This window comes from Stegostoma tigrinum, chromosome 14 (assembly GCF_030684315.1).
Source record: "Stegostoma tigrinum isolate sSteTig4 chromosome 14, sSteTig4.hap1, whole genome shotgun sequence".
NCBI lineage: Eukaryota > Metazoa > Chordata > Chondrichthyes > Orectolobiformes > Stegostomatidae > Stegostoma > Stegostoma tigrinum.
Window position 1 is genome coordinate 29,019,298 of NC_081367.1, and position 26,957 is coordinate 29,046,254.

Genomic DNA, 26,957 nt, shown 5'->3' on the forward strand with positions numbered 1-26,957 from the left:
AATCATGACAGCTATGAGTGAATTATGATGACTTTCCACTAGTGAAGGTGTAACTAGAAGCACAGATGCATCTCATACGAATAAAATGTAACTGACATTCTAATACAGTTTTAGAATTATTGTAGAATGGAACACATTGTTGCTAAACCTGGTTAAAATGTACATTTCAATGAGGTCAAATTATACAATGATAATGAACAAATGGAAACCTCCTACTAATTGCATTCTCATCATTCTGATGCCCACAATTGATTTTGACAGGCATTCTTTCTTAAACAGATCTTGGAACAGGCTCAGGGCTTGTTCTGGATCACGTTTTGGTGGGGGTGGGGGCGCGGTTGTGGGTGTCAGGGGAGGTTTCTAGCTCATAAAGAGATCAAAATCATAATTTAGAGGTGTTCCAAGAGCAACCAAGAAAAAGATAGTAAAGCTGATGAATAAGACTCTTCCTCTATACTTCAAAATGGAGAGCGAGTGCAGCCCATTCATTTCAAAGAATTACTGTTACTCACTTCTAGACTGAGTGTTTTGGGGAAGGGGTGGTGAGGTGCTCTGGTGGAGGGAGTTAAGGTCGAAGGGTCCTTTGGGAGGCATCTATTTTTTGGTCATGCAGGAGCAGCAAGCTAACACGGAGGACAAGTGAGAATATGGTTGCTGACCCTAGAGGAAATACCACTGTTCCTTTTGGCATATTAGCAATACCATGAAAACACTTATCTCAGAGATCTAGCCCGACTGGCGTCCCTGATGCTGTATATTTTCCCATGATTGGAAACCCAGCCACCTGTGGTAAAAATTGTGTCTCTTCTAAAATTATGTTATGGAGCCTAAATGTAACAGCTTGTTACTTTTCCAATCTTCATGGGTAGCTGTTTGCCTTGCCTTCATCCAGCCTCTGTTAAATCTGAAAGTGAGCTGTCTCAGTGTGACTCCTGTTCCATTTCCAGATGCTTTAGTTCATAATTTCTAAAATGACCCTACCCCAGTGGTTTTTAGGAGTTAAGATACAGCCCATAATGTTCAACAGTTTCTGCATATTGTAGATTATGCTGATACAGTGAAACAAGAGAAACACTACAGCAAAATTAAACTTTGAGGCAGCAAGAACTGCGGATGCTGGAGTCAGAGATAACACAGTGTGGAGCTGGAGGAACACAGCAGGCCAGGCAACATCAGAGGAGCAGGGAAGCTGACGTTTCTGAAGAAGGGTCCCGTCACTAAACATCAGCTTTTCTGCTACTTTGATGCTGCCTGGCCTGCTGTGTTCCTCCAGCTCCACACTGTGTTATTAGCAAAGTTAAATAGCTTAGTTCTAAAGTTTATGGCACAATACAGAAATCACGGAGACAACATGGAAATCAACACATTGGACATCAAACACAGTAACAGTAGATTCTTCAGTTATCATCAATATCTGTACAGTGAGAAGAAATAGAATATCAGACACCACTCCTCCTTTACTTGACTGCTAACCCAGATAAATGCATGTTGATGTCAGTTTTGTTGGAGGCAGGGTGGTGTCAGGCAATAAGTGTCATAGAGAATCATAAAATTGCTACAGTGTGGGAAAAGGCCATTTGACCCATTGAGTTCACCAACTCTCCAAAGAGCACCCCAGCCAGGCCCAATGGCCCATCCAAACCTGAACATCTTTGGACTGTGGGAGGTAACCAGAGCACCTGGAAAAAGCCTGCATGGACTTGGGGAGAATGTGCAAACTCCACACGGATAGTCACCTGAGGATGGAATCGAACCTGGATCCCTAGCACTGTGAGGCAGCAGTGCTAACCGCTGAGCCACCTTGCAATGTCCAGTCACACAGCTGAAGTAGGCCATTAGTAAGGCATTTGTGTGTATAGAACTGAACTCCAAAAGAACTCCATCTTCAGGATCAAAGAAAATAAATTGCAACAAAATAGATTCAATATTGCCCCTAAAGGGTTGAACAGAATTACATTCCCACACAGGTTTTATGACTGTTTAACAGTATTGCCCACCATCATATATTTCATAGCTGGGAAAAACAAAGAATTGCAGTGAAAATGCCTAAAGCTGACCTACCAATGCTCTGGCCATCATCCCAGAAAAGTTGACCATGAGCAACTTGATTATCATCCAAGGCAACTATTAATCCCAGGAAGTTCCTTCGGCTATAAAATAAAATTTCTTCAGTTAGGACTAATTTTTAAAGAAATTTTCCATCATATATTCTTTAAGATTAACAACATGTACAAATCAGGTTCTTACTACATGTTCATATATTTAGCATAGGATTGAAAATGTTGGATTAAGCATCTAAACACAGCATGAATTCTACCCAAATGTGTAGTTAATTTTATATGTTTCTACATTTATTCCCTTCTATCCCACTATTTCCTGGCTTTAAAATCTCAGGGCCTGAATGCATTCATTTGCACACAGCATCTTCCTGCAATTTTTTTTCAACTGACTTGATTCCTGCTTCACCCTTCATGCATCCATCAAGCATTTCTGAAATTGAAATGTATAAGATAATTTTCCAAGACTATGTTCAGCATTGGCAATTCTTGTTTATTGCAACTGCATGTTGAAAATTTTGATGATTCCTAAAATGCACTTTCTCCTGCTGGCCACCTCTGCCAAGAATGTAAAGTTGGAAAATTATCTCTATGGAAGACATTTTGCCATTGGAATTTTTAAAATGCAGGAATAAGTTTAGTTGAAATATACTTTAAAATGTACATTTACCTGTAATATGTAGTATTTGCTGGCTCTTGCCAAGGAATAATATAACCTCCTCTGATATGAAGATTAATGCGATCGAGCGGTGTTGGTATATCAATCCACTCGCGTTTTTTAGGGATGCTTTTGGCCTGCATGAAACAAGCATTACTAATAAAGAGTGCTCTGTTCAAGTTGCCAATTAGAATTATACTGAATACCAGTATTATCAGAACTTCTGTTGATTTCTTGGGGAAAAACATCGAGTTACAGCATGCAAGGCATATCTTTTAAGCTCTTGCATTATTCACAAATATCTTTCCAGTTCAGTGACTGGCATAAAGAAGCCTCGTACTGTAAACTTAGACAGTTTAATGTAACTGAACCTAAATAAGTAACTTGTAATGAAATGTTAATCAAAATCATGTGCAGATAGCCACACAACAGGTATTGGGAGGTTGGGGTCGGGGCGGGGGGGAAATTAAACTACTCAACATTAGCAGTGTGAAATAGAGTGACTTGGAATTCGTAGGCTGTTTTACTTTGTATGTGATCTTATGTCACATATGTTCTGAGTAAAATTAGCCACTACTTGCTGTCATTCCACTTTGCTGCTGTTAACTCATTTCAACTTCTTGATTTCACAAGCTGCGAATGATAGCATAATACTGATGATTAAATCATTAAGATTTTGCAGCGATCTAAGTTCTTTTAACAAGATCACATCTGGGGACTAGGTGGTGCACAGATTAGCACACGTTTTGTTCAACCTTTGGATTAGATCCAGCACAAAATAAAGGAATCAAATAAAATGATTTTAAACAAACTAAATCCTATTTCTGACAAGTAAGAGACCTAAGCATAAACTTGTCCATAAAATAGAGGAGGCAGACATCATTTTAATGCAGGACAGCAGCATTTGTGAGATAAGCAGGAATAGGAACAAAAAAATTAAAGTCATACACTGGTATTGTGAGCAATGAAGCGATGTAAGAATTCAGATATGTAATTCCCTGAAAATGAAAGTAAAGCAATAAAATGCCCAAAAGCATATCAACGCCTAAGCCATACATGGAACATGCACATTAGAAAGGATATTAAATGCTCTTTGTGCAATACAGTTCACAAAAATGTGAAGTTGTGGATATGTAGAGGCTTCCTAAGGAGGTCATTGTTATATCCCTGTAAGGGGCTCTGAGTTGTATGACCTTATCCAACACTATGTTGAACAACCAAAGTTTTTAGCTTATATTAAAAGCTATGTCCTCTTGGGCTTGACTAGCTCATCAGTAGTGATGTTTGCTGATGAACCTTGAAGTCCTTACCTGACTTCTATGCTTACTCCAAGTGGTGATCAAAATGGAAGAATATTTACTCACTAAAGTTAGAGAGAGAGTGTGTGTGTGTGTGTGTGTGTGTGTGTGTGTGTGTGTGTGTGTGTGTGCGTGTGTGTCTGTCTGTCTGTCTGCTACGGGGAGAGGTTGGTGCTAGCTTGTCGGAAGATACATCAAAATCAGCGGGTGCTATTCTTCCTTATGTTTGACCTAATGTCATGATACTTCATGGATTCCAGAATCAATATTGACGACTCTCTAGGCACTCCCTTATTACTGTGTATCTCAATGTCACCAATGTAGTTAGGGTTGTCCTGATCATTGCACTGGAGTACCCAGGGATGTTGATGGTGTTGACTGGGGCTTTGTTTATGAGGCACAATTTTGAGGGCTACTTAACTAGTGTGAGTGATAGACCTCTTGCTTTTGCCACATGTTCCCTCCCCCAATATAGGTAAAGAGGGCTTTGTAGGGTTGACAAAACTGAAGTTGACATCCTCATTTTCTGTGGTGAGATAGGTGCCTGATTTCATTCCTTTTCTGATAAATTTTTATAGTTTGATGAAACTGAGAACTAAGTGGCTTGCTCAGCCATTTCAAATGGCAATTAAGTATCAACCAACAAGAACTGCAGATTTACTTTCCTAATAAACATTAGTACCCATGAAACATTTACTTCTTTTTAACAAAAAATCAAATCCCGACATCAACTGTGGCTGGATTTGTACCCAAGTCCCCAGAATATTACTCGGGTTGTTGATCCAGCAACGATATTGCTTTAAGCTAGTACTGCTACCCACGCATTGAGATACCATTCTGGAATATCTCAGGCTCTGGGTATCTGCACATTATTAATTTTGAGGCTGTTTGCTCTTTATTACAGAGGTTTTTCAACTCCTTATATATTCCATCACTTATTTATTTGCTTCTGGACATAGCAGGCTACCAAACACAACCCTCTTGTGTAGTCACTAAGAGTTTAATCTTCAAATGCTCATTCTGGACTGGTGACCTTTCTCTGTTACTGGTTAGATTTATCAGTAACATCATCATCATTCATATAAAACCCATTCTATCACAAGAAGCCCACTCAAGATCAGTCTAAATGAGGTGATGTAATTCCAAGGTAGATATTATTGTTCATAACCAAGTTACTCAATGGAACCAATAACACAAACTAGGTTAATTTGAAAGCATTGCTGGTAGAAATTGGAAGAAAGATGTAAATTTCTCTTTCCTCTCTTTCTATATGCACAAGTAAAGTAAACAATCTTTAACAAAAAAAACTCCCCTTCTTGGTTTCTGCCCTATATACTCAACTCTAATTATCTACCCCAGTACTACCCCTTTCGCCGTCTCTCTCTCTCTCTCTCTCTCACACACACACACACACACACACACACACACACACACACACACACACACACACACACACACACACACACTATTCTCTACTTCAGTTCCTCAATCCCACTTAGTTTTCTTGTCCATTAATTACTGTATCTGACATGGGGGAACTGAGAAATTGGGGTGGAGATGGACTGTGGCTTTGATTTGGAGGGAAGCAACAGTGGAAGTAGATCTGTGATTAAAACTACACTAAGTATAAAAATAAAAAGAGTTAATAAACTATTCCTTTCACTGATTTGAGCACAGACCTCAGGGAGTATGTTGTAATATCCAAAGAGGGCATCACTTTTCTTGCAATCTAAAGTGCCACTGGTAATCATCTACATTTGTTCCCTTGTTAGATTACTGCTGCAGCCAGGAGAGTGATAGAAAAGATTGGGTGGTACATTATCACATGGCCAGCACTGAATGCTCCATTGTTTCTTCTGACTGCAAGAAACAAGCAATAAACCATTCCTAACCTAGAAGGAGATGTCAAAATGCTCCTGCCCACTTGGACTGCAGTTTAAGCAAAATATTAACTAGTATAGAATCTCAATAAGGTTTGGCAACGTATCAATTGATGAGAATTATTTGGACCTATAGAACAAAATTTCATGACAGCAAAGAAAAACTAATTACTGCAAGGATGTGGAATATAAAAGGAGGATATCCTATTTCAAATGTATTGAGAAAACCACATTAGAATACTATATAATGCTTCAGCCTCTTTTCTCAAGAAGGGATATATTTGCACTGGAGGTATTGAAAGGGGAAAGTTTACTCAGCTGATTCCTGAAATAAATGGGTGGTCTTATCAGGAAAAGGTTGACTATGTTAGACTATTGTCATTGGAGTTTAGAAGTGATCTTATTGAAACATAAGATTCTGAGATGACATTTTCTATCATTGAGACCTGGGAGGCACTAAGGGTGAGCTGAAATTTCTTCACTCAGTGCGTCTTTTGAATATTTTCTTAATAATATTATTTTACTTCACCATATTCTTAAGTTTAAGGATAATTTGAAATAACTTACCGTAAACCAGTCATACCAGCGACAGTCAGGGATATAAGCATGTACAGAAGTGTTCCCCTAAAATCAAGAGTATGTTTAAGAAATATTACTTATATTTATGATCAATGATAGCTAATAGGTATGTGTACAATGAAGTGACTATGAATCCCTACCTCATCCAATACAGGACTAATCATCAGTGCCCCACCCCAGAGGAACTGTCGATCAATATCCCATGTATTTTTATCTTCAAAAAACCTTAATACACAAAACAAAATCAAGCAAGACAATACCATGAACGGATTGAAATACTAAGCAATGCTTAATCAGTGCACATTGGAATAGGTTAGTGTACTTACTCGTGAAGTAATGGTCTAATTACTGTACTGCCGTGAGCGTGAGCTTCGTACATCAATGTGTAGAGAAATGGCAACAATTTGTAACGTATTTGAAGAACATTCCTTGTGATGTTTTGGAACGTTTCATTCCAGGCTACTGGATCCTGTCTCTTTGAAATGAGAATGTGATCATTAAATCAGGTGTCTAATTAATCAAAACTATATTCATTTAGAGACATAGAGTCATAGTTTAATACAGCATGGATTCAGGCCCTTTCTCCCAAACTGCTCCACGCCAACCATGGTGCCCACTCAGCTAGTTTCAACTGCCTGTATTTGGTCCATATTCCTCTAAACTCTTCCCGTCCATGTACCTACCTAGTTTTTTTTTAATGCTGCTATTGTACGTGTCACTTTCTCTGGCAGCCCATTCCATATATGCATCACTCTCTCCGTGAAGATGTTGCCCCTCACATCTTTCTTAAATCTTTCCCCTCTCATTTTATAACTATGCCCTCTCATTTTCAATTCCCTATCCCTGGGAAAAAAGGTTATATGCATTCATCCTATGCCCCTCATGATTTTATACACCTCAGTAAGGTCACCCCTCATTCTCCTAAGTTCCAAAGACTAAAGTCCTATCCTGGCCAAATCCTCCCTATAACTCAGGCCTGCTCGTCCTGGCAACATCCTCGTAAATCTTCATTGCACACTTTCTGGTTTAACTATGCCTTTCCTATAATAGGGCAACCACAACCACACACAGTGCTCCAAGTGTGGCCTCACCAATGACTTATACAACTGTAACTAACGACCCAACTCCTATACTCAATGCCTCAACCGAAGAAGGCCAGCATGCTAAATGCCTTCTTCATCATCCTGCTCACTACTCTCAATGAACTCCTAGGCCCGTCTGTTCCATAATACTTCTCAAGACCTTACCATTTACTGTATAAGTCCCACCTTGGTTTGACTTTTCAAAATGCAACATCTCACACTTATCTGTATTGAATTGCATTTGCCAATCCTCAGCCAACTTCTCCATCTGATCAAGATCCCTCTGTATGTTTTGGTAACCTTCCTTGCTATCAACGATGCCTCCTAATTTTCATCTGCAAACTTACTCATCATTCCATCAGTTGTTCACTTAAATATATCCCAGAAGAAACTTGAAACATTCTGTCGCAGTATATCCTGTTTACTTTTCCAATCATGTGAGGCAAAAGCAATTTGCATAATTATCTTTTGTGACCTTTGGTTGTACAGACAGGAGCCATAATGTATATATAAAAATTACAATCAAACAATCCAATCATGATGGAAACAAGATACGGAAAATGCAGGGATGAACTTCCACAGATGTTCTCTTGCTTATTTGCTGCATCGTCAATAGAAGAATCATACAAATTCCCAGAAAAATGACACAAAATCTGCCATATCAATGGCTTCAGCAGCTCTTCAAAGTCTAACAGGGAAAGCTGTATGGAAAATAAATTCCTAATATACCCTTGCTGGGTGGTATTTGGCTATAACATAGCATATCTTGTTCAGAGGAAATGAAGAAATTGCATTTATGTAGCAAATGTAACTTTCAAAGGACTGCACAGAACAGCTGTCAGTTGATGAGGTATTTTTGAAGTGCAGTCACTGTATTTTGTGGGCAAGAATGATACTAAAAGAATCTTGCTTGTTCTTCTATAAATATTGCCATTTGATCTTTTGTGCTAGAGAAAATGTGGGTTTAATTAATGTTTCATCTTACAGATGACATCTCTGACAGAGCAACAAATTGCTCTTTTTCGAATTTGACTTTGCTCATTCTTCCCAGATTCCCAACTCTTGTGGAGATGTTAACCCTTGTAGTGTCAGCCACCATTCCTCAGCATTGCACCTCAGGGTCCATTCCTTCAGCTGTGTCTCCATCCTGGCAGTGGTGAGAAGTGGAAAACCAGAGCTGAACACATTACTGTTCACATCCAGTGCAATAGGAAAGTACATAGAAATGAACATTCCAATCCTGCTGGCTGAGGTCAACTACCTCAGCCCCTAAAAAAAAACTCATGGGGCGTTCTAGAGAAGAATTTTTTGATCTGCTTTCAATATTGATATTGATCATGATCTCAAATTTTTCTGTACTTCAGAAAAGATATCAAATTGGATTTTCTGGCTGATGTCAAGATCATAATATCAGGTTTGTGAGGAGGTTTCAAACCTGCCCATGTTGCCAGTGCATCTACCTGTGCATTCTTCAGTGACGTAGCCCCCGTCCCAGGTGGCTTTGAGTTACCAACCTATTAACGATGTCAGGTAGTTCCTGATGATAGCAGCCCCATTGGACAGTATGAATACTACTGATGTAGTCAAGTTAGCGTGAAGGCACCTCAATTTGGAGTTACCCTCTGATGCTTACTCTGAGGTTAGCAAATTAAGAGGCCCAAAGCTGGAACACCCTTGATTCTTGAGAGCGGACTCTGCCAAAGGAGTACTGATGGCCCTGGCCTTTGATTTCCATGGCCCTATTTTAGCAAATGGACCCTCTGGCTTCAAAGGACCTCTAATCTGCCATTGGAAGGCATCTCAGTTGCATCTCAATTACAAAACAGGCAGCCTTGGAAAAGAGTGGAGGGCTTCTCCAAAGGCAGAAAAATGTTGGCACCATTGTTAACTAGTTCCTAAATAGGACATTAACTGCTTTGATTGGTTGCCCACTTCTATGGAGCAGGGAACTGGGCTTATTCCATGGAATCTTCCAGAAGCTGGGATGTGTTTGTGAGCTGCCCCAGCAATATTTTGCTTATTTTCATAGGCTCCTGGTTTCCATTTCCATCTCCTGTGTCTAGGGAAAATCCAAATCATTATCTTAACTTTCTTTTGTACATTTTTAGGTTCATTCAAGTGTTTCAGCGCCACTGGGTGGGCCAGCATTTACTCTCATCTCTAATTGCCTTTGATAATGTTGTATAAGCTGCCTCTTGAACCACTTCAGTCCTTGGGTTTAGGAAGTGAATTCCAAGATTTTGACCCAGTTATGGTGAAAGTTAGGTGATATTTTCAAGATATTTTTCACCAAGAAGTGGTGAGTGGCTTGGAGGGGAACTTGCAAGTGGTTGTGTCCTCTTGTGTATGCTGTCTTTCTCTTTCAATTTAGTAGAAGTTGTGGGTTTAGAAGGTGCTATTGGAGCCTCTTTGGTGAGTTACTGTAGTGCATGACGGTAGAAGGTACACACTGCTGCTGTTGAATTTTGGTAGTGAAGAGGGTGACTGTTGAAGATGGTAGATATGGTGCCAATCAAGTGGGCTGCTTTGTCGTGATTGATGTTGAGCCTCTTGGAGCGCATTCATTCAGGCAAGTAAAAAGTTCTCCATCATACCCTGACCTGTGTCTTGCAATTGATGGACAGGCATTAGACAAAAAGGATGTGTGTTAGTTATAAAATTCCTAGGCTTGAAACACTATTGTAGCCATACTTTTTATACGGTTCATCCAATTCAACTTCTGGTCGGTGGTAAACTCCAGGATGTTTGCAATGGGGCTTTCAGCAATGCTAAAGATTCTGAATGTCATGGGGTAATGATTAGTTCCTTTCTTTGTTGGAGGTTGACACTGCCTAGCACTAACATAGAACAAATAGCTTTCTGTTCACAGGCTTTTTTTAAAATGTCTACAAACCAGTATTTTAGTATGACAGGATTTAAACCATGTGATTTAAGCTGTTTTACAAACATTTGAACGCCTGCAAAATTAGCTTATTACTGAAGTCAAATTCAATACATATTACTAGAATTCTATCAATTAAACAAAATGTGAAAGGAAACAACTTTAGCTCAAATATAAGTTTCATCAACATACAAACTTTAGATGTAAGCCTATACATGCTTATCCATGTATTCTTTCCAAAGCCTAGGTAATGTAATTAACAGAGCATTCATTCATCAAAATATGTAATTTTACTGACAAGAAAAATTGAGAGGCAGGCAAACAAATCTCTGCCTTGCTTCTTGATGTTTTTGCTCCACAAATTAGTTCTGCTTTCTGCATCTGGTTGCCATGGATTTCAGAAATCCTGGAATGCAATTGGTTTGAGTTAACTCTCCTATTTTTATGATTTGGGAAAATGTGATGCACTACATTCCTTATGCAATATTATTATCTTTAATATGTAACTACAATTCCTTTTACTTCCATTGCATATGTGTCATTTACATTATATTCCTAATTAACTATTCAGGGTGAATGGTAGTAATAATTTGTAAATGGATCTTACACAATTTCTAAATTGATTGTTCATCTAAAAATGTAGATGGTGACCTTCATCCATTTCAGAAGTTCAATGGATATGAAATTTTTTAGAATAAGTAGGCAGTGATGTTAAAATGTTATACCTTACGTCATCAAAGGATTCAGGACAATTTTGAAATGAAATTCTTTGTAGGCCTCTTGATGTGCTTTAATGTGCAAATTAGATTGGAATTAGTTGGAGGGTTCACTGTATGCTTATATAGTCATAGAGCCATGCAGCACAGAAACAGTCCTTTGGTCCATCAAGTCTGCACTGACAACAACTAAAATTAAGGATGCACTAATCCCCATTTCCTGCATTTGTCTAATATCCTTGAATGTTATGATATTTCAAGAGCTCATTCAAGTAATATTTAATGGTTGTAATGTTTCAGCCTCCACTATCTTCCCAAGCAGTACATTATGGATCACAACCCTCTGAATGAAAAAGATTTTAATCAGATCCCCTCTAAATCTCCTGCCCCTTACCCCAAAACTATGTTCCTCATGATTTATCCCTCAATCAAAGGGAACAGCTACTCTCTATTCACCCTGTCCATACCCCACCGCCCCCCCCCAATTTTATACACATCAATCATGTCCCTCTTCAGTTTTCTCTGCTCTGAAGTAGACAATCCAAGCCTATCTAGTATTTCCTTGTAGCTCAATTTCTCCATCCCAGGCAATATTCTGGTAAACCTCTTCTGTACCCTATCTGGTAAATTCCACAAACATAACATCTGATGAGGCCCAGCAGCACGAAATGTTTTGGAATTACTTTAGACAAAAAAGCTGGCACTGACCCACAAAATATTCAGGACGCCACCACACCCTACAAACCAAAACACTCCAGTAGGTGGTATACACCACCATCACTCCCCTACTCCATAAGCGGACACTCCACCAATCACCACATTTCCATACTCTATGGATCACCATAGTCCACTCCGTTTGACGGCACATTGTACCATTCATCCTTCCACCAATCACTTCAGATGATTGGCCATTGCAGTCCATCTGCAGCATACTTCACCAAATATTGCATTCCACAGACCAGTTGATGTCCCCAATTACCACACTGCCATCTATACATTGCTATAAACTATCCATCGCCACACACAACCAATCACATCTCTGCACCAGTTTACATACTCAAACAAATATCACATGCCATTTGCCCATTTATTTCATCATTTGCCACATTCCACCCCATCAAACATTTGGATACAATACATTCAAAATTAACTTATTGTTGTTCCTAAACAAAGTACACTTTCCTTTGATAACATTTTAATTAACGCCTATAATCCATAACTGTTCCACATTAAAAAAGCCTCATTTTAACAAGTCTTACTTCCTAAACTTAAATTACACTCCTTCATCTTGTCACACAGACTGTTCAAATTATTAGGAAATAAATCATGGTCTAAAAGCCTAAAAAAAATCAGTTTTCCATCTGGTGTTAACAACGATTGACAAACATATTTTACATTTGTCAATCAGTTCTTATCATTCACTTTCCGATTAGCTGCAAAGAAATTTTAAAACCCAATGTTAATTTTCAGTATTAACGTCTGAAGGAACCATTACTTTATGTAGATAATTAAAAATTTAAAACAGTAGTTTATAATGCAACTTTAAAGGACAAAAAACCTCAAAAGTTTCTTTTGTTTCTACACCCTACTATTTGCGAAACTGTCTTCTGATTTCAATCTTGACATCCTGATTGAATAATACTTTGAGCAGAAAATTCCCAATATTGTAATTCTCATTTTATTTCTTCTGGCAGTTGACCGATCACTGGATAATTTTAACTTTCATCATTTGATGAAAAGATGTGTTAGAGGATCAGCTGCCTTATTTACACCTCCTAATTTTTTAATGCTTTCATTTTGAAGGAAAAGAGTATTAAGGCAAGCCCAAATTAGCTGGTTATTTGTTATTATCTACATCTTGGCTGGTGGTAAATTATCCAATTCATTTGCTTGTCTTCATTTATAATATCCTAATTTTGATTAATTCTTTAATACATAAGACGATTTCCATGTACTTAGTGGTCAGTGTTGGTGAAGGTTCAGGAGGCTGGCCTTGAAAGCAGCTGCTTACAAAACAGTCACAGTGACATGGATTTCCCCTTTGACATTGTTAATTTAGTTCAGAGGTCAGATATAGATGATTTCTGGTGTCCAACAACAGTGATGTAATCAAACAATCTGAACAGGCAAGTTATAGAGCTGGAACAGACAGCATTCATTCAACCAGGCCTGGGACAATCAATTTCCTGTTGAATCCTGACAGGCCTTGAACTGTCTGACCAGGTGCCAATCGGCGATTGTTTCAGAATGAATTGTTATTTACACCTCGTCCAGTGAAACTGCTTTGTAAGAAGAATGCTACACCGACTTGGTGGCACCCGGCCCAGAAGGAGGCCAGAGGCAGAGAATGACAAGGACAGCATTGATATTTCAAAGTTTTAAGCCATGTTCTGCAACCTCCACACATGGGAAGTAGTTACATCACTGGATATCCCTGCATCAACCACTGCCCCACCCCCACCACTTCCTGAAACTGCTAGTATTGGACACAAGCCACAGAATCTTCAAGAAGGGTGTGACGAGGTGACTAAAAGGGGCAACCTGCAGTACCAGCAGCTTTCTGTTTTTTTTGCACCTTCTTCAATGGCATCATCAAAGATATGTCCTGGTGAGATGACCCTATGGCTAGAATCGGCCCTAGATGAAAGTGGAAACTGAAATCAATGGCTACAGCTCCTGCAACATCTGCCAACTCTCAAGGCCTGACAAACAGCCTTATTGTTTGGGTATTCCCAGTCCTTTCAAACAAGCAATAATCTTAAAGAATAATAAAACCAACAGTAGAAGGTAGTTAATAACAAACCATCTAAGAATAAACAGGCCAGGACATAAGGTTAATGTGAGTGATCTTAAAGATGGGCAAATACTAAATAGAGCAATGAGAAAATTAAAAGAAATGTAGGGACCTGGGAGTATTGTGCAGCAAATCCTCAAAAGTATAGATCACAAGTAAATAGCTGCTCTGCTTGGCCTGCTGTATTCATCCAGCTCTCTCCACCTTGTTAACTTGAGTGAAAATTTGAGATTGTTTCCTTTGAGATTTAAGATTGTTTGCTGTAGAACCCTGAGAAGAGATGGATAGTCTTTGATAAAGTTTAATAAAGGTAATGATATAGTCTGATAAGTATTGTTTTTCCTTGATAAACTGTTCAATAAAGTTGTCTGGACTCTTGTCCTCTTTCTCAATAATGCCATGATATATGCCCGACTTAAAAAGGGTTTTCTGTGAACAGACCAAGGTTAATCAAGGTGCATTTACCACCTTTCACTTTGCAACAGTAAATATTGCCTTTTCTATTTGCTATTATTATCTGTAACACCAGCAGTACACGTCTTGGTTTTTCTCATTGCTATACTTACTATTTGCCCTTCTTTTGCTCTTTAAGGTCAGTCACATTAACCTTATGTCCTAGCCTGTCTTTTCTTCATTGGTTTGTGTTACTTCTACTGTTGGTTTAATATTCTTTTAAGATTTCTTACTTATAACTGCATCTTTAAGGTCTGAGTGTTCGGTCCACCTTGCTAGTCATTATCCGTACCTTAGAAATTGAATTCTCCCCCATTATTTCATTCATTCTCTTTACAAAAATATTGATGTCATTCTGGTTTGAGTGAAATCTTTTCAATTTAGTCACAAATTCTTATGAATGAAAATCTGGCTGTAACTAATATAAAATCTTTAGGTTTTAAGGTAAAACATACAAATTATTTGTTCATTGCTAATTTGTGCACTTAAAATAAAAAACAAAAGCAGCAAGATATTTACTGCTTAATTTTAAATAAGAGTATTGTGCCACCAACAACTCATAACAGCATCTGAAATAAACAAACAAAACGCTGAAGAAACTCATCAGGCCTCAGGAGTAACTTACAGATGCCACCAGAACTGCTGAGTTTCTTTAACTCATTTTTTTTATCAGTTCTCCAGCATCTGCAATACTTACTTTTAGCATCAAAACGTTTGTACATTAATGACCGAGGAGGGCATTTTACACAAGATGTGATTATACACACTTGTATTGACCTCAGAAAACTTTGAAGGTTAAAATTCATGTTATATACTAATCATAATCATGAAGCTATCAACATTTACCAACTTAATAAATGAAATTTGACAACAGATTAATATGTAATTAATTTTAAACATTTTGAATCTAATTCTTTCAGAAGAATATTGGTGTAGAGAGTTTTATCAATATATTATTGTTTAACTTCCTAAGCTGCCACTTTGCCTTCTGTCCTGTATTTAAATATAGTTTATACATTCTGTTTTACACTTTATTCTTTAGACTCTGCAGACTCAGACAGGCTACTTCAATCTGACTAGTTGAAGTTCCTCACTGGTTCTAGCCTTGTTCACAAATACCACAGAACTTCTATACAAGCCACCATGCTGGGAAAGCCGCGTGATTGTTAATCCTTGGAAATATGTGAAAGAACCATGAATATAAAAAAATGTAACAGGACTCCAGGATTAAATTTAAACACCAAAAGTATCTTTACCATACAAATATGATGAAATAAATATATAAATCTTTATTTTCTACTTTGCACTTAGAAATGATTTTGTCATACTAACTCAAAACTGACTTACATTGGACCCCAATCCATTGTGGTTTCTAGAATATGGGTAGAATGCTCCAAGCTGCATCCATCGAAGACACATTTCATAAGTAGCATTATTGAAAAAGCCACAGATGTCTGCTCCAGTCTGAGATTTAATTGAATATATATTATTCCATGAGAAATGTTGAATTTCAGTTTAGTAAAATGAAAAAGAGATTTCCACATATTTTGTAAACAACATCATAAATGGACTTACATAAGAAATTCCAAACAGACTGAACTCCATCATTCCTACGATACAAAAAAAGAAAACTCTTGTGTCATGTATTATTATATTCCTCCCACAGAGGCAAATAACTTCAACTTTTAAATAGATATCTAAACTTCCAGAAAAGGTCACATGACAATTCTTCAAGCCTTAAGACTTTGACCGTAATAAACTAAAAGCAACTTGACTAAACATTGGACAATTTATGCATTTATAATTTATATTTAAACAGACAATTGATAATTAAATGCAATGTTTCCCTCATTAACTTTTAAAACAAATAAGTGTCTGTCTCTACAATTACACTTTACTCTGTCACTTGAATGGAAACTTTACATTTCAGAATCAGTCCAAAAGCTATGCTCAAAAATGGCTTGTTGCTTTTATTTTGTTCATTTTGAGCCAGTTAACGTCTAGTCTGACTTTCATAGTAAACATTATTCTGGAAATCCCTCTCTTTAACTAAATTGAGACAAACCTTCTAGCTTTATTTTAATCCTCATGAATATGGCCTCTTCAAGCTGAGATTGAACTCTCACTCACAATCTGAGTAGCAAATAATTGACTAGTTACCTATATTACTCTTTCAGATTGAAACTATCAATGATGTTCAGTGATACATTAGGAAAATACCAGTTTCTGATCCTACAATGGCTTATAATAAACTCTTCTACTCGCAAAACACAGCTTTATGGCAGTATGAATCACATGGACCTTGTACTCATGTAGGATTGAATCATCAAATTATGGGTGTTACTTCTAACTTTCTACAGGCTTGAATTATGTTTGTGAAAGTGTCCAATCTTTTGCAGAGTCATTTACATGTGGTTAAGTATGCAACAAGTAACGTTGCATGTGGGGAAGGCATTGTTTGTGACAGTAGGGGCTCTGCATTAAAAATTTGCTTCCCATCATCATTCTAGCAGTGGCCTCATTGAAAACATTCACATCAGTTGAGTAGTGCTTAGGAAGAGGAAATTGGATGGGTGAGCAAGAATGCCAAAGGTACAAGCAAAAACTATTATATAATTGCTGATGTTCAGAAATTGACTAAATGGAATATGGGAATGTGGTTGTGGCAGGAATATACTGTCACACTTTATGGTTTTAATCCACCAATACCACTTCCTCATTTGCCACAGGATTTCCAACAAGTTCTCTTTCAAGAGATTGAGCATATGCATCCATGTCTGTGCTCCCATCCCCACCAGTTTGGTGGTGTCAACAACAATTAAGGGCTGCCTGATCCTGTGACAGGGAAATAGTTCAGTGAGAATTTCACAATGTGTTTTGGATATATGCCTTCCAGAGATAAGTGGCTGGAACTGGGCATAAACTGTGTGCACAACATCTTTGCACGTGTTGCAGCAGTGTTTTGTGTTGGATTGTGAGATAGATGGAATCAAAAATAAGATATTGATTTTGCAACTTTAACAAGCAGTCTGACAGGAGATGCCAGAGAGAGCATTCCAACCTCCAAACAACTCATCTACCCAATCCTTTAAGCATCATCTACATTGCATGTGGAATAACCTGCTTTTGCACATTAGACTTACTAGTCATCTCAGAACCATAAGAATGCAACCAAGTTATCTATAATCCTGAGGAATTTTCTAGGAAGAAGGAAGGTGATAAATACTGCCAGCATTGTTACCAAATTGCAATGTGTACATGAAGAAGTAGAAAGGCCAGGATTGGATTGCTGGGAGACTCTAAAAGCAATTCTGAAAGTTAAGGGTGTGGTGGTTGTAACAAGGTCAGCTAAATGTCTCTAACATAATGAGTTCCCTGACTGGGGCTGTTAACGTGGTCCAATCAGGGACCCCTGGCTGACATATAGAAATAAGAGTGTCAGAGATTCTGTTCACTCTGAGACCTGGCTCTAAGGAAGCTTGGTTACTGTCAAGGATTTTCCACATGTAAATAAAGTGTGAATTGGTGACAGGAAACCAGCATCAGTGGAGTTATTTCAAAGGTGAAAGGCATTCTACGGCTGGAGTTTTACATGCTATGATTTCATGTGTAGGAGTATATTTGTGTGAGTTCAAGCTGCATTGAAGAAGATAGAAATGGGAAGAAAGGGGATAAAAATGACAGGAAAACATTAAATATAATTATATTTAAGATTTGGGAATTTTATAGTTTATACCAATGATTGATTTATGCAACTGGTTCCAGGCAGCTGTGTTGTCTCCAAGCCAATGTCCCGCCCATTGACCACTAGATGGGAAAGTTGAACGTGTCACCACAATCCCTCGCTGTCCAGTTATATTCTGTAAAGCACTATAAAAACAAATAATTATTTACAATGACAATAGTAAGATTGACACCAAAAAAACAGTGAATCAATTGAGAACAATACTTTCCTAAAAATTAGATTTAAAACTTTCCACTTTGCTCAGAATGTGTTATGAACAATTACATTTCTGTGTTCTGTGCACTGCATCTGACATTTGTTTTACAGAGTCATAGAGCCATACAGCATGGAAACAGACCTTTTGGTCCAAACAAACCATGTCACCTGAAATCCCAAACTAAACCTGACTGCAAATTTATTAAGATTATACAGTGGTCTCTCAGAGTATTGGATGGGCACAAGGTCTGTGTTCAATTGGAGTGAGGTGAGAGATTGGGATTATTTCACCAACTATACATTTATTCTTATCTTTACGCATTCAGTACATGACAGAAACAGAGAAGTAGAATTGGTATAACATAGGAATTCTCCTGCAGAATAACTTGAGGAGCTGCGAGATGCAAAATTAAGATAGCATTAACATTATGGGAAGTAAGTGATTACTATAGAGTATAATGTTTACAGAGTAAGTATTCATTTTATATGCAGAAATTGACTTAAAAGTTTCTTTTTGCTAAAAGTGACTACTAAATATGGAGTCTCTTTGCATGATCAGTGTCAATTTCTAATGTTGCAGACAATGTTATGGACCAGATCTGCCCCCCTCAAAATATTTTAAGAAGGAAGCCTAGACCTTAACGTTTTCTTATTTTAAAGGGAAATGTTATGTGCCTTGCTCCAGATGTAAACTATTCAATGTTAAGTAAAACACAATTTATGTAAACACGATAGTTAAAATGCAATAATAGAAGAAGAACTTGGAATAACTTTATGAGAAAACTTATCCAAAAAATAGATATTGCAGCTATTATGAATTAACTGTTCCAAAAGAGCAGCATACCATAAATACATCCCGTGGCAAAAAGGAAAATTCAAAAAAATAATAGATTTGTCTCACAGGTAATCCATCAGCAGAGAGAAACCCCAGTTTCTAGCTGTAACTGAGAGAGGGAAAAGATAGCTTCTACTTCTTCAAAACAACTTCGACCCTATTGAGACTCCAAAAGCAACTGCTTAAGGCTAAACCTAAAAACTGAAAAAAAACCTCGAAATTCTGGTCTGTGAGAGCTGGCCATACCAATCCATGTCGCTTCCGTTGTTCAAACTTTATTAAAAAAAACCCAACGTTACCCAAGCTGTTTATTTTCTGGGTCTTCACTAGGAAGCTCATGTCCTCTGCCTGAAAACCTCCCTTCAAATAAAAAGGGTTTAAAAAAACCCTTAAAACCACAGCATCATCATAACAGGAAAATGCAAATTGCTTGTCCAAGTACTAATCCCTACAGTATCCCACTAGTCACTGCCTGCCTATCAGTAAAATATGTTGTTTATTCTTGACTGAAAACAAAAAGTGATAGAGATCACAATAGGTCAAGCAGCATCCATGGAGGAAAGCAAGCTAACATTTCTAGGTCTAGATAACACTTCATCAGAGCCAATGTAAAGTGTAGAGGGGACAGCATTTATGCTGTAGTGGGGGAGATGGAGTGCTGGGGGAGAGAGGATGTTGACCTACTCTTTATTTTCTGGTGGAGCATTCAATTGGCATCCATGTCAGTACACCACCCATAAACACACGTACTTTAATTTTACAAGTTATTCTCTTATGTGAAGGCATTCTGAAAAATCTAAGTAAACCACAATGATTGGCTGTCCTGTTCAACTCTACAAGTTACACCCTCGAAAAACTTCAGTGTATTTGTCAAGCTTGATTTCCCTTCTGTAATTCCATGCTGACTCTGTTTGATCCTGAAACTATTTTACAAGTGCTCTGTTATTAATTCATTGCTAGTATAATTTAGTGTTATGCCCGCTGCAGATGTCAGGCAAACTAGGAACGAAAACAAAGTTGCTGGAAAAGCTCAGCAGGTCTGGCAGCATCTGTGAAGGAGAAAACAGAGTTAATATTTTGGCTGTGGTGAACCTTCCTCAGAACTGATGGTGACTGGGAAAACGTCAATTTAAATGCAGAAATTTGGGAGGTGGGTGGAGTATGGAGTAAACGATAGGTTAGAGCCCAAAGAGAGAGAAAAACAGTTAGACAGACAAAGGAGTTACTAACGATCAGGCTCTGGGTGGGGGGGGGGGGGCGTTGAATAGTTGTTAATGGGGACTGTTAGCGACTAACAACAGGGGGTGTGTAATGGCAGGCTATGTAGTAACAAGGCCTGGTGTGGGGGTGGGAGTTAAGGACTTTGGAGAGTTTAGGCCCTAAAATTATTGAAATCAATATTGAGTCCGGAGGGCTGCAGGGCCCCCAAGGAGAAAATGAGATGTTGTTCCTTCAGCTTGCATTCAGCTTCACTGGAACACTGCAGCAAGCCAGAGACAGAGATGTTGGTCAGAGAGCAAGGTGGTGCTTTGACATAGTAGGCAACAGGTAGTTCAGAGTCTTTTTTGCAAGCAGAGCGTAGATGTTCTGTGAAGTGGTCACCAAGTCTATGCTTCATTTCCCCAATGTAGACAAGACCACATTGTGAGCAGCAAATGCAGTAGACTAGATTCTGGGAAGTGCAGGTGAAGTGTAGCTTCACCTGAAAGGTATGTTTGTGCCCTTGGATACTGGGGAGGGAGGAGGTAAATGGGCAGGTTGCACCTATGTAGGTTACAGGGGAAGGTGCCGTAGGGCTGTGGGGAGGTATTGGGGGTGAAGGAAGTATGGACCAGGGTGTCTCGAAGGGAACAGTCCCTGCGGAAGGCAGACAAGGGAGGGGAGAGGAATATGTGTCTGGTGATGGCACCGTACTGGAGGTGGCAGAAATGCCGCCTGATTTGGCATGCTAACTGGACTGTGTTTTCTCTCTACCTCCTTTTATAAATACAAGGGTTTCATTCGCTATCCTCCAATCCATAGGAACTGTTCCAAAGTCTATAGAATCTTGAAAGATGACCACCAATTCATCCATTATTTCCAATGTCTCTTCCTTAAGTACTTCGGCGTGTAGACCCTCAGGCTCTAGCAATTTTGTTGATTTTTAATTGCATTAACTTCTCCAAGTCCATTTCCTAATTGAACAGGACATGTAGCTCTCTCCATCTGTAAAGATCTTGTGATTAGGAAGGTTGCACTGTAAATCTGAGAACCCCAAGCTATCTTTAATTTTGAAGAAGTTGCCAATCTGATTCAGACATCATTGGGTAGATCGATATGTAAAACAAGCTGAGGTTGAGGTTGCGATTCATCTGGCAGTCAAGAAGTAGAGAAGTACTTAATTCTGCTCTAGCGATCTTCACTTTGATGAATATAAAATTCCACCGTTCCAAGTTCTCAAATTATACATTTTTACAGCAATGTTTCTCACCATAAAGAACTACGTCTAAAGTGAGTCCTCTGAGGACAACATTACATTACTTTATCAAAATAATACATACAGCTGCCTGTCCTGCTACAAGATCACACACTATCTATTTCATAATGCCCCACTGATTTTTTTTTGTCTGCTGCTCATTTTCTTTCAATTTTGAAGAAGAAGATGATTGCAGTATATGAACAACTGGCCAGATTTCTTTGTTTAGGTGCTAGAACTTACTAAAATATTGTAGAACTGCATACACATAGTGATTCCACAATACCCAATAAAAGTACAGTCTCAAAAATTTGAGGCCTTTAAAAATTGCTCCAACATAGTGTTATTCTGTACATATAATTTCAATGATTTTGCAATCATACCATTTGCATTGATTTTCTGTACTTAACTCAGATGCTGTCACATCCATTTTTGATTCTATTTTCATACTTCAAAATCAGCCCATCTACAATTATAACTATTAGTTTTACATCAAATATAATTTTGAAACCACAAATTATTTAAAAGTAATTGACCACAACTTACTCAAATGTTGGCTTTGTTTGTGACCATCCATACAGGTTATGCACATCATAGTGTCTCACGGAAGTTCCATCAGGTAGAAGTTGTTCACTTTCCATGCAGAGGGTTTTATGACTCAGTCCGAGATGCTTTGATTCAAGAGCTTAAAAATGAGAACATAACATATGCTGAAAAAGACAGTAACTGAATGAAATAGGTAAAATGATTAACCACATGCTTCTTTACTTGGAATTCTTGTTGAATAGGCTTCACCCACTAAAACATATTACTTGTAACTTTTAAGTTCACAAGCTTTTAAAATATGAAAGCAAAAGCAAAATGATGAAAAACACTAATCCTTCTGCCTTATATAGAAAAATGTTGTGTGTAAAAATCAGAATCTTATCTCTGCACCAGGTTCTCAATATTCCCTTTACAATAAGTTCAGGGCTCAACCACCAAGCTGTAAACTGATTGATTGATTTATTGTCACGTGTACCGAAATGCAGAGAAAAGCGTTGTTTATGAGTGGTACAAGCAAGGGATGTACAGATCAAAGGCTTAGAGGCATACAGGTCACATTATTTGAGGCTGGAGCCCATACAACAGTCTGATAACAGCCGGGAAGAAACTGTTCCTGAACCTGCTTCTGCATGTGTTCAAGCTTCTGTATCTTCTACCTGATGGAAGGGGTTGTAGGAGGTCATTATCAGCGTGTGATGTGTCTTTCATGATGTTGGTCACATTTCCACATCAGAGAGCCATGTAAATAGAGTCCATGGATGGAAAGTTGGCTCCCGTGATGATCTAGGTTGTGTACACTACCTTCTGTAGTTTCTTAAGGTCCTGGGTACAGCAGTTGCCCAGACAGTATGCATTCTATGGTACATCTATGGAAGTTGTTGGGGTTGTTATGGACATGCCAAATTTCCTGAGCCACCTGAGGAAGAAGAGGTAGCTTTGTGCCTTCTCAACTGTCGCGTTTACATGGGAAATCCAGTACAGGTTGTCAGCTATCGTCACTCCTAGGAATTTGACACTCTTCACGCTCTGAACCTCTGTTCCATTGATACAGATGGGAGCGTGTTCTCCTCCTTTCTTTCTGAAGTCAATTTTCAGTTCTTTAGTTTTGCAGATGTTGAGAGACAGATTGCTTTCATCGTACCATCTCACCGAGCCCTCTATCTCCCTTCCGTATTTTGAGTAAAAAAAAACAAAGAAAATTACAGCATAAGAACAGGCCCTCGGCCCTCCAAGCCTGTGCCGATCCAGATCCTCTGTCGAAACCTATCTAAATAGTCGTTGTTAGATATCTGTCCCACTATAGTCATGTCATCAGTGACCCTGTAGATGACTATATCCTAATATATTATCAGCGCTTCTTGTACAAATATTATTTTTAAAGGAGGCAGCAACAGAACTTGGAGGAAATTGTTGCAATTTTCTCAGTTTGGTCAGCTCAAAACTTCTAGGTTGGGTAAGATCTGTATCAAAGCATATTTCAAGACTGGCTTTGGTTTATAATGGCTTGTTTCCACCCCTATGCAGGGCAAGGAATAAAAACTTTCATTAAATTATGGCTGTGACATTGCCTCTAAGGGTCTAAATGTGGGATGGTTGTGTTACATATTGACAAACACACAACTTGGAAAACTCAATCAATTGCACACCATCAAGTTTCAAGCTTCAATGAATTTCTTAGCCTGTACAAGGTTTCGACATGATGCTTTGGGCCATCAGATGCTATCAGCTCATATGTTGGCTGCAGCCCTTAGCTCCCAGTTCTACTCCATAAAGGATACAACTATCAGAAAGTTTATTTGCTTCTGGTTGCAGGATGGAAGTCACTGGGAGAGTAAAGGCACAGCGGTGACTTTTAGGTGCCACTTCCAACAAGTCTGTACCCCACATCACCACCGTCCCACCACCAGCACCACCAATGCCCCCCATCCCCACCGCTACCACCACCACCACCATGCCTCTAATTGTCCTTTCGCTGTACGAAATGGAGACATTCCCCAAAATAGATGGCAGGCTGCCCTGGGTATTTAGTCAGGAAACATTTCTCATCCACTGGGAATGCAAGTAATCGTGTTGGTGGTGACTTGAGATTCTTAATTACTTATTAATTTTGTAGTTAAGTGCCATAATTGAAGACATGTCAGAAAAGTTTCTTGGGAATCTTGAACAGGTGAACCACATCTAGGATGGGGAAGGAAACTGTAGGGGATGGACACATTAGAAATGTGGAGCTTATTCAAGGAAAAGCTCCTATGTGTCCTCGATAAGTATGTACTTGTCAGGCAGGGAGGAAGCTGCAGAGCACGGGAGCTGTGGTTTACGAAGGAGATGGAATCTCTGGTCAAGAGGAAGATGAAGGCTTATGTTAGGATGAGATGTGAAGGCTCAGTTAGGGCGCTTGAGGGCTACGCGGTAGACAGGAAAGACCTGAAGAGGGAGCTCAGAATAGCCAGGAGGAGACTTGAGAAGTTATTGGTGGATAGGATCAGGGTAAACCCTAAGGCTTTCTATAGGTATTTAAGGAATAAAAGAATGATGAAAGTAAGATTAGGGCCAATCAAGGATAGTAGTGGTAAGTTGTGTGTGGAGTCATAGGAGATAGGGGAAGTACTAAATGAATATTTTTCAACAGTATTCACTCCAAAAAACGACAATGTTGTCATGGAGAATACTGAGATACAGGCTACCAGGCTAGGTAGGATTGAGGTTCACAAGGAAGAGGTATTAGAAATCCTACAGAGGGTGAAGATAGATAAGTCCCCTGGGCCAGATGGGATTTATCTTAGGGTCCTCTGGGAAGCCAAGGAGGAGATTGCCGAGCCTTTGGCATTGATTGTTAACTCGTCATTGTCTACAAGAATAGTGCCAGACGACTGGAGGATAGCAAATGTGGCTTCCATGTTCAAGAAGGGGAGTAGAGACAACCCTGGTAATTATAGACCAGTGAGCCTTACTTCAGTTGTTGGTAAAGTGCTGGAAAAGGTTATCAGGGATAGGGTTTATAATCATCTAGAAAAGAATAATTTGATTAGGGACAGCCAGCACGGTTTTGTGAAGGGAAGGTCGTGCCTCACAACCTTATTTAGTTCTTTGAGAAGGTCACCAAACAGGTAGATGAGAGGAAACTGGTTGATGTGGTGTATATGGATTTCAGCAAGGCATTCGATAAGGTTCCCCACAGGAGGCTATTGTACAAAATGCAGAGGAATGGAATTGTGGGAGATATAGCAGTTTGGATCAGAAATTGGCTTGCTGAAAGAAGACAGAAGGTGGTAGTTGATGGGAAATGTTCATCCTGGAGACCAGTTACTAGTGGTGCACCGCAAGGGTCGGTGTTGGGTCCACTGCTGTTAGTCATTTTTATAAATGACGTGGATGAGGGTGTAGAAGGATGGGTTAGTAAATTTGCAGACAACACTAAGGTCGGTGGAGTTGTGGATGGTGAGGAAGGATGCTGTAGGTTGCAGAGAGACATAGATAAGCTGCAGAGCTGGGCTGAGAGGTGGCAAATGGTGTTAAATGCAGAAAAGTGTGAGGTGATGCACTTTGGTAGGAGTAATCGGAAGGCAATGACCTGGGCTAACTGTAAGATTCTTGGTAGTGTAGATGAGCAGAGAGATCTCGGTGTCCATGTACACAGATCCTTGAAAGTTGCCACCCAAATTGACAGGGCTGTTAAGAAGGCATACAGTGTTTTAGCTTTTATTAATAGAAGGATCGAGTTCCGGAACCAAGAGGTTATGCTGCAGCTGTACAAACCTCTGGTGCGGCCGCACTTGGAGTATTGTGTACAGTTCTGGTCGCCGCATTATAAGAAGGGTGTGGCAGCTTTGGAAAGGGTGCGGAGGAGATTTACTAGTATGGAGGGAAGGTCTTACGAGGAAAGGCTGAGGGACTTGAGGCTATTTTTGTTAGAGAGAAGAAGGTTGAGAGGTGACTTAATTGAAACATAAAAAAAAATCAGAGGGTTAGATAGGGTGGATAGAGAGAGCCTTTTTCCTAGGATGGTGTTGGCGAGCATGAGGGGCCATTGCTTTAAACTGAGGGGTGAAAGATATAGGACAGATATCAGAGGTGGTTTCTTTACTCAGTGAGTAGTAAGGGAATGGAATGCTTTGCCTGCAATGGTAGTAGATTCACCAACTTTAGGTACATTTAAGTCGTCATTGGACAAGCATATGGACGTACATGGAATAGTGTAGGTTAGATGGGCTTCAGATCAGTATGACAGGTCAGCACAAAATCGAGGGCCGAAGGGCCTGTACTGTGCTGTAATGTTCCATGTTCTATGTTCTATATCTTGTCAAGATCATAATCGATGAAATAAATCGTATCTTGCCAGTACTAATTCAATGACTATCTCCCTTACTTGTTAATTTTCTCTTACCTCCAGGGAAAATACTGCCCTATATTTTCAAGTTGGGCAAAATAAGGTTTGGTTACCAGATGAACTGAGAAAAGCGTAGCTACCAGATTTGCTACATTCATAAAGTTCAAATGCCAGCTGACAAAACAAGAAGTGAAGGCACTTAAATGTTTAAGCATCCAAATCTCCTATTTGCGTATTTCAGAAGTCAATCACCAAAGGCAGGAAACTGCTCATTAGCATGAAGAGAACCTGGTTACCAAGGGAAGGACTCATTAAAAGTAGTAGCTACTTTTAATGTGTATTGACCCCATTTTGAAGATATTACTGCTTTGTTAACATTGATTCGATCAACTATTGATCTACTCAGAAGTTAAACTGAAATTGCACTGTTGATAAAACAAATTCTTTTTTACCTAA

The 26,957-nt window shown here is 38.9% G+C and overlaps 1 protein-coding gene across 1 annotated transcript in view; it reads right to left on the reverse strand.

The window, feature by feature from the left end:
* The window catches only part of si (sucrase-isomaltase), a 169,185-nt gene that overhangs the window by 23,330 nt on the left and 118,898 nt on the right, over nucleotides 1–26,957 (reverse strand). Inside the window, exons 39-47 of the mRNA XM_059651067.1 lie at nucleotides 22,175–22,313; nucleotides 18,135–18,268; nucleotides 15,974–16,008; nucleotides 15,746–15,862; nucleotides 6,799–6,947; nucleotides 6,613–6,697; nucleotides 6,461–6,517; nucleotides 2,728–2,852; nucleotides 2,062–2,150 (exon numbers count right to left, since the gene is read on the reverse strand). Coding sequence (XP_059507050.1) covers nucleotides 2,062–2,150; nucleotides 2,728–2,852; nucleotides 6,461–6,517; nucleotides 6,613–6,697; nucleotides 6,799–6,947; nucleotides 15,746–15,862; nucleotides 15,974–16,008; nucleotides 18,135–18,268; nucleotides 22,175–22,313 — 930 coding nt within the window. The remainder of the gene's footprint in view (nucleotides 1–2,061; nucleotides 2,151–2,727; nucleotides 2,853–6,460; nucleotides 6,518–6,612; nucleotides 6,698–6,798; nucleotides 6,948–15,745; nucleotides 15,863–15,973; nucleotides 16,009–18,134; nucleotides 18,269–22,174; nucleotides 22,314–26,957) is intronic.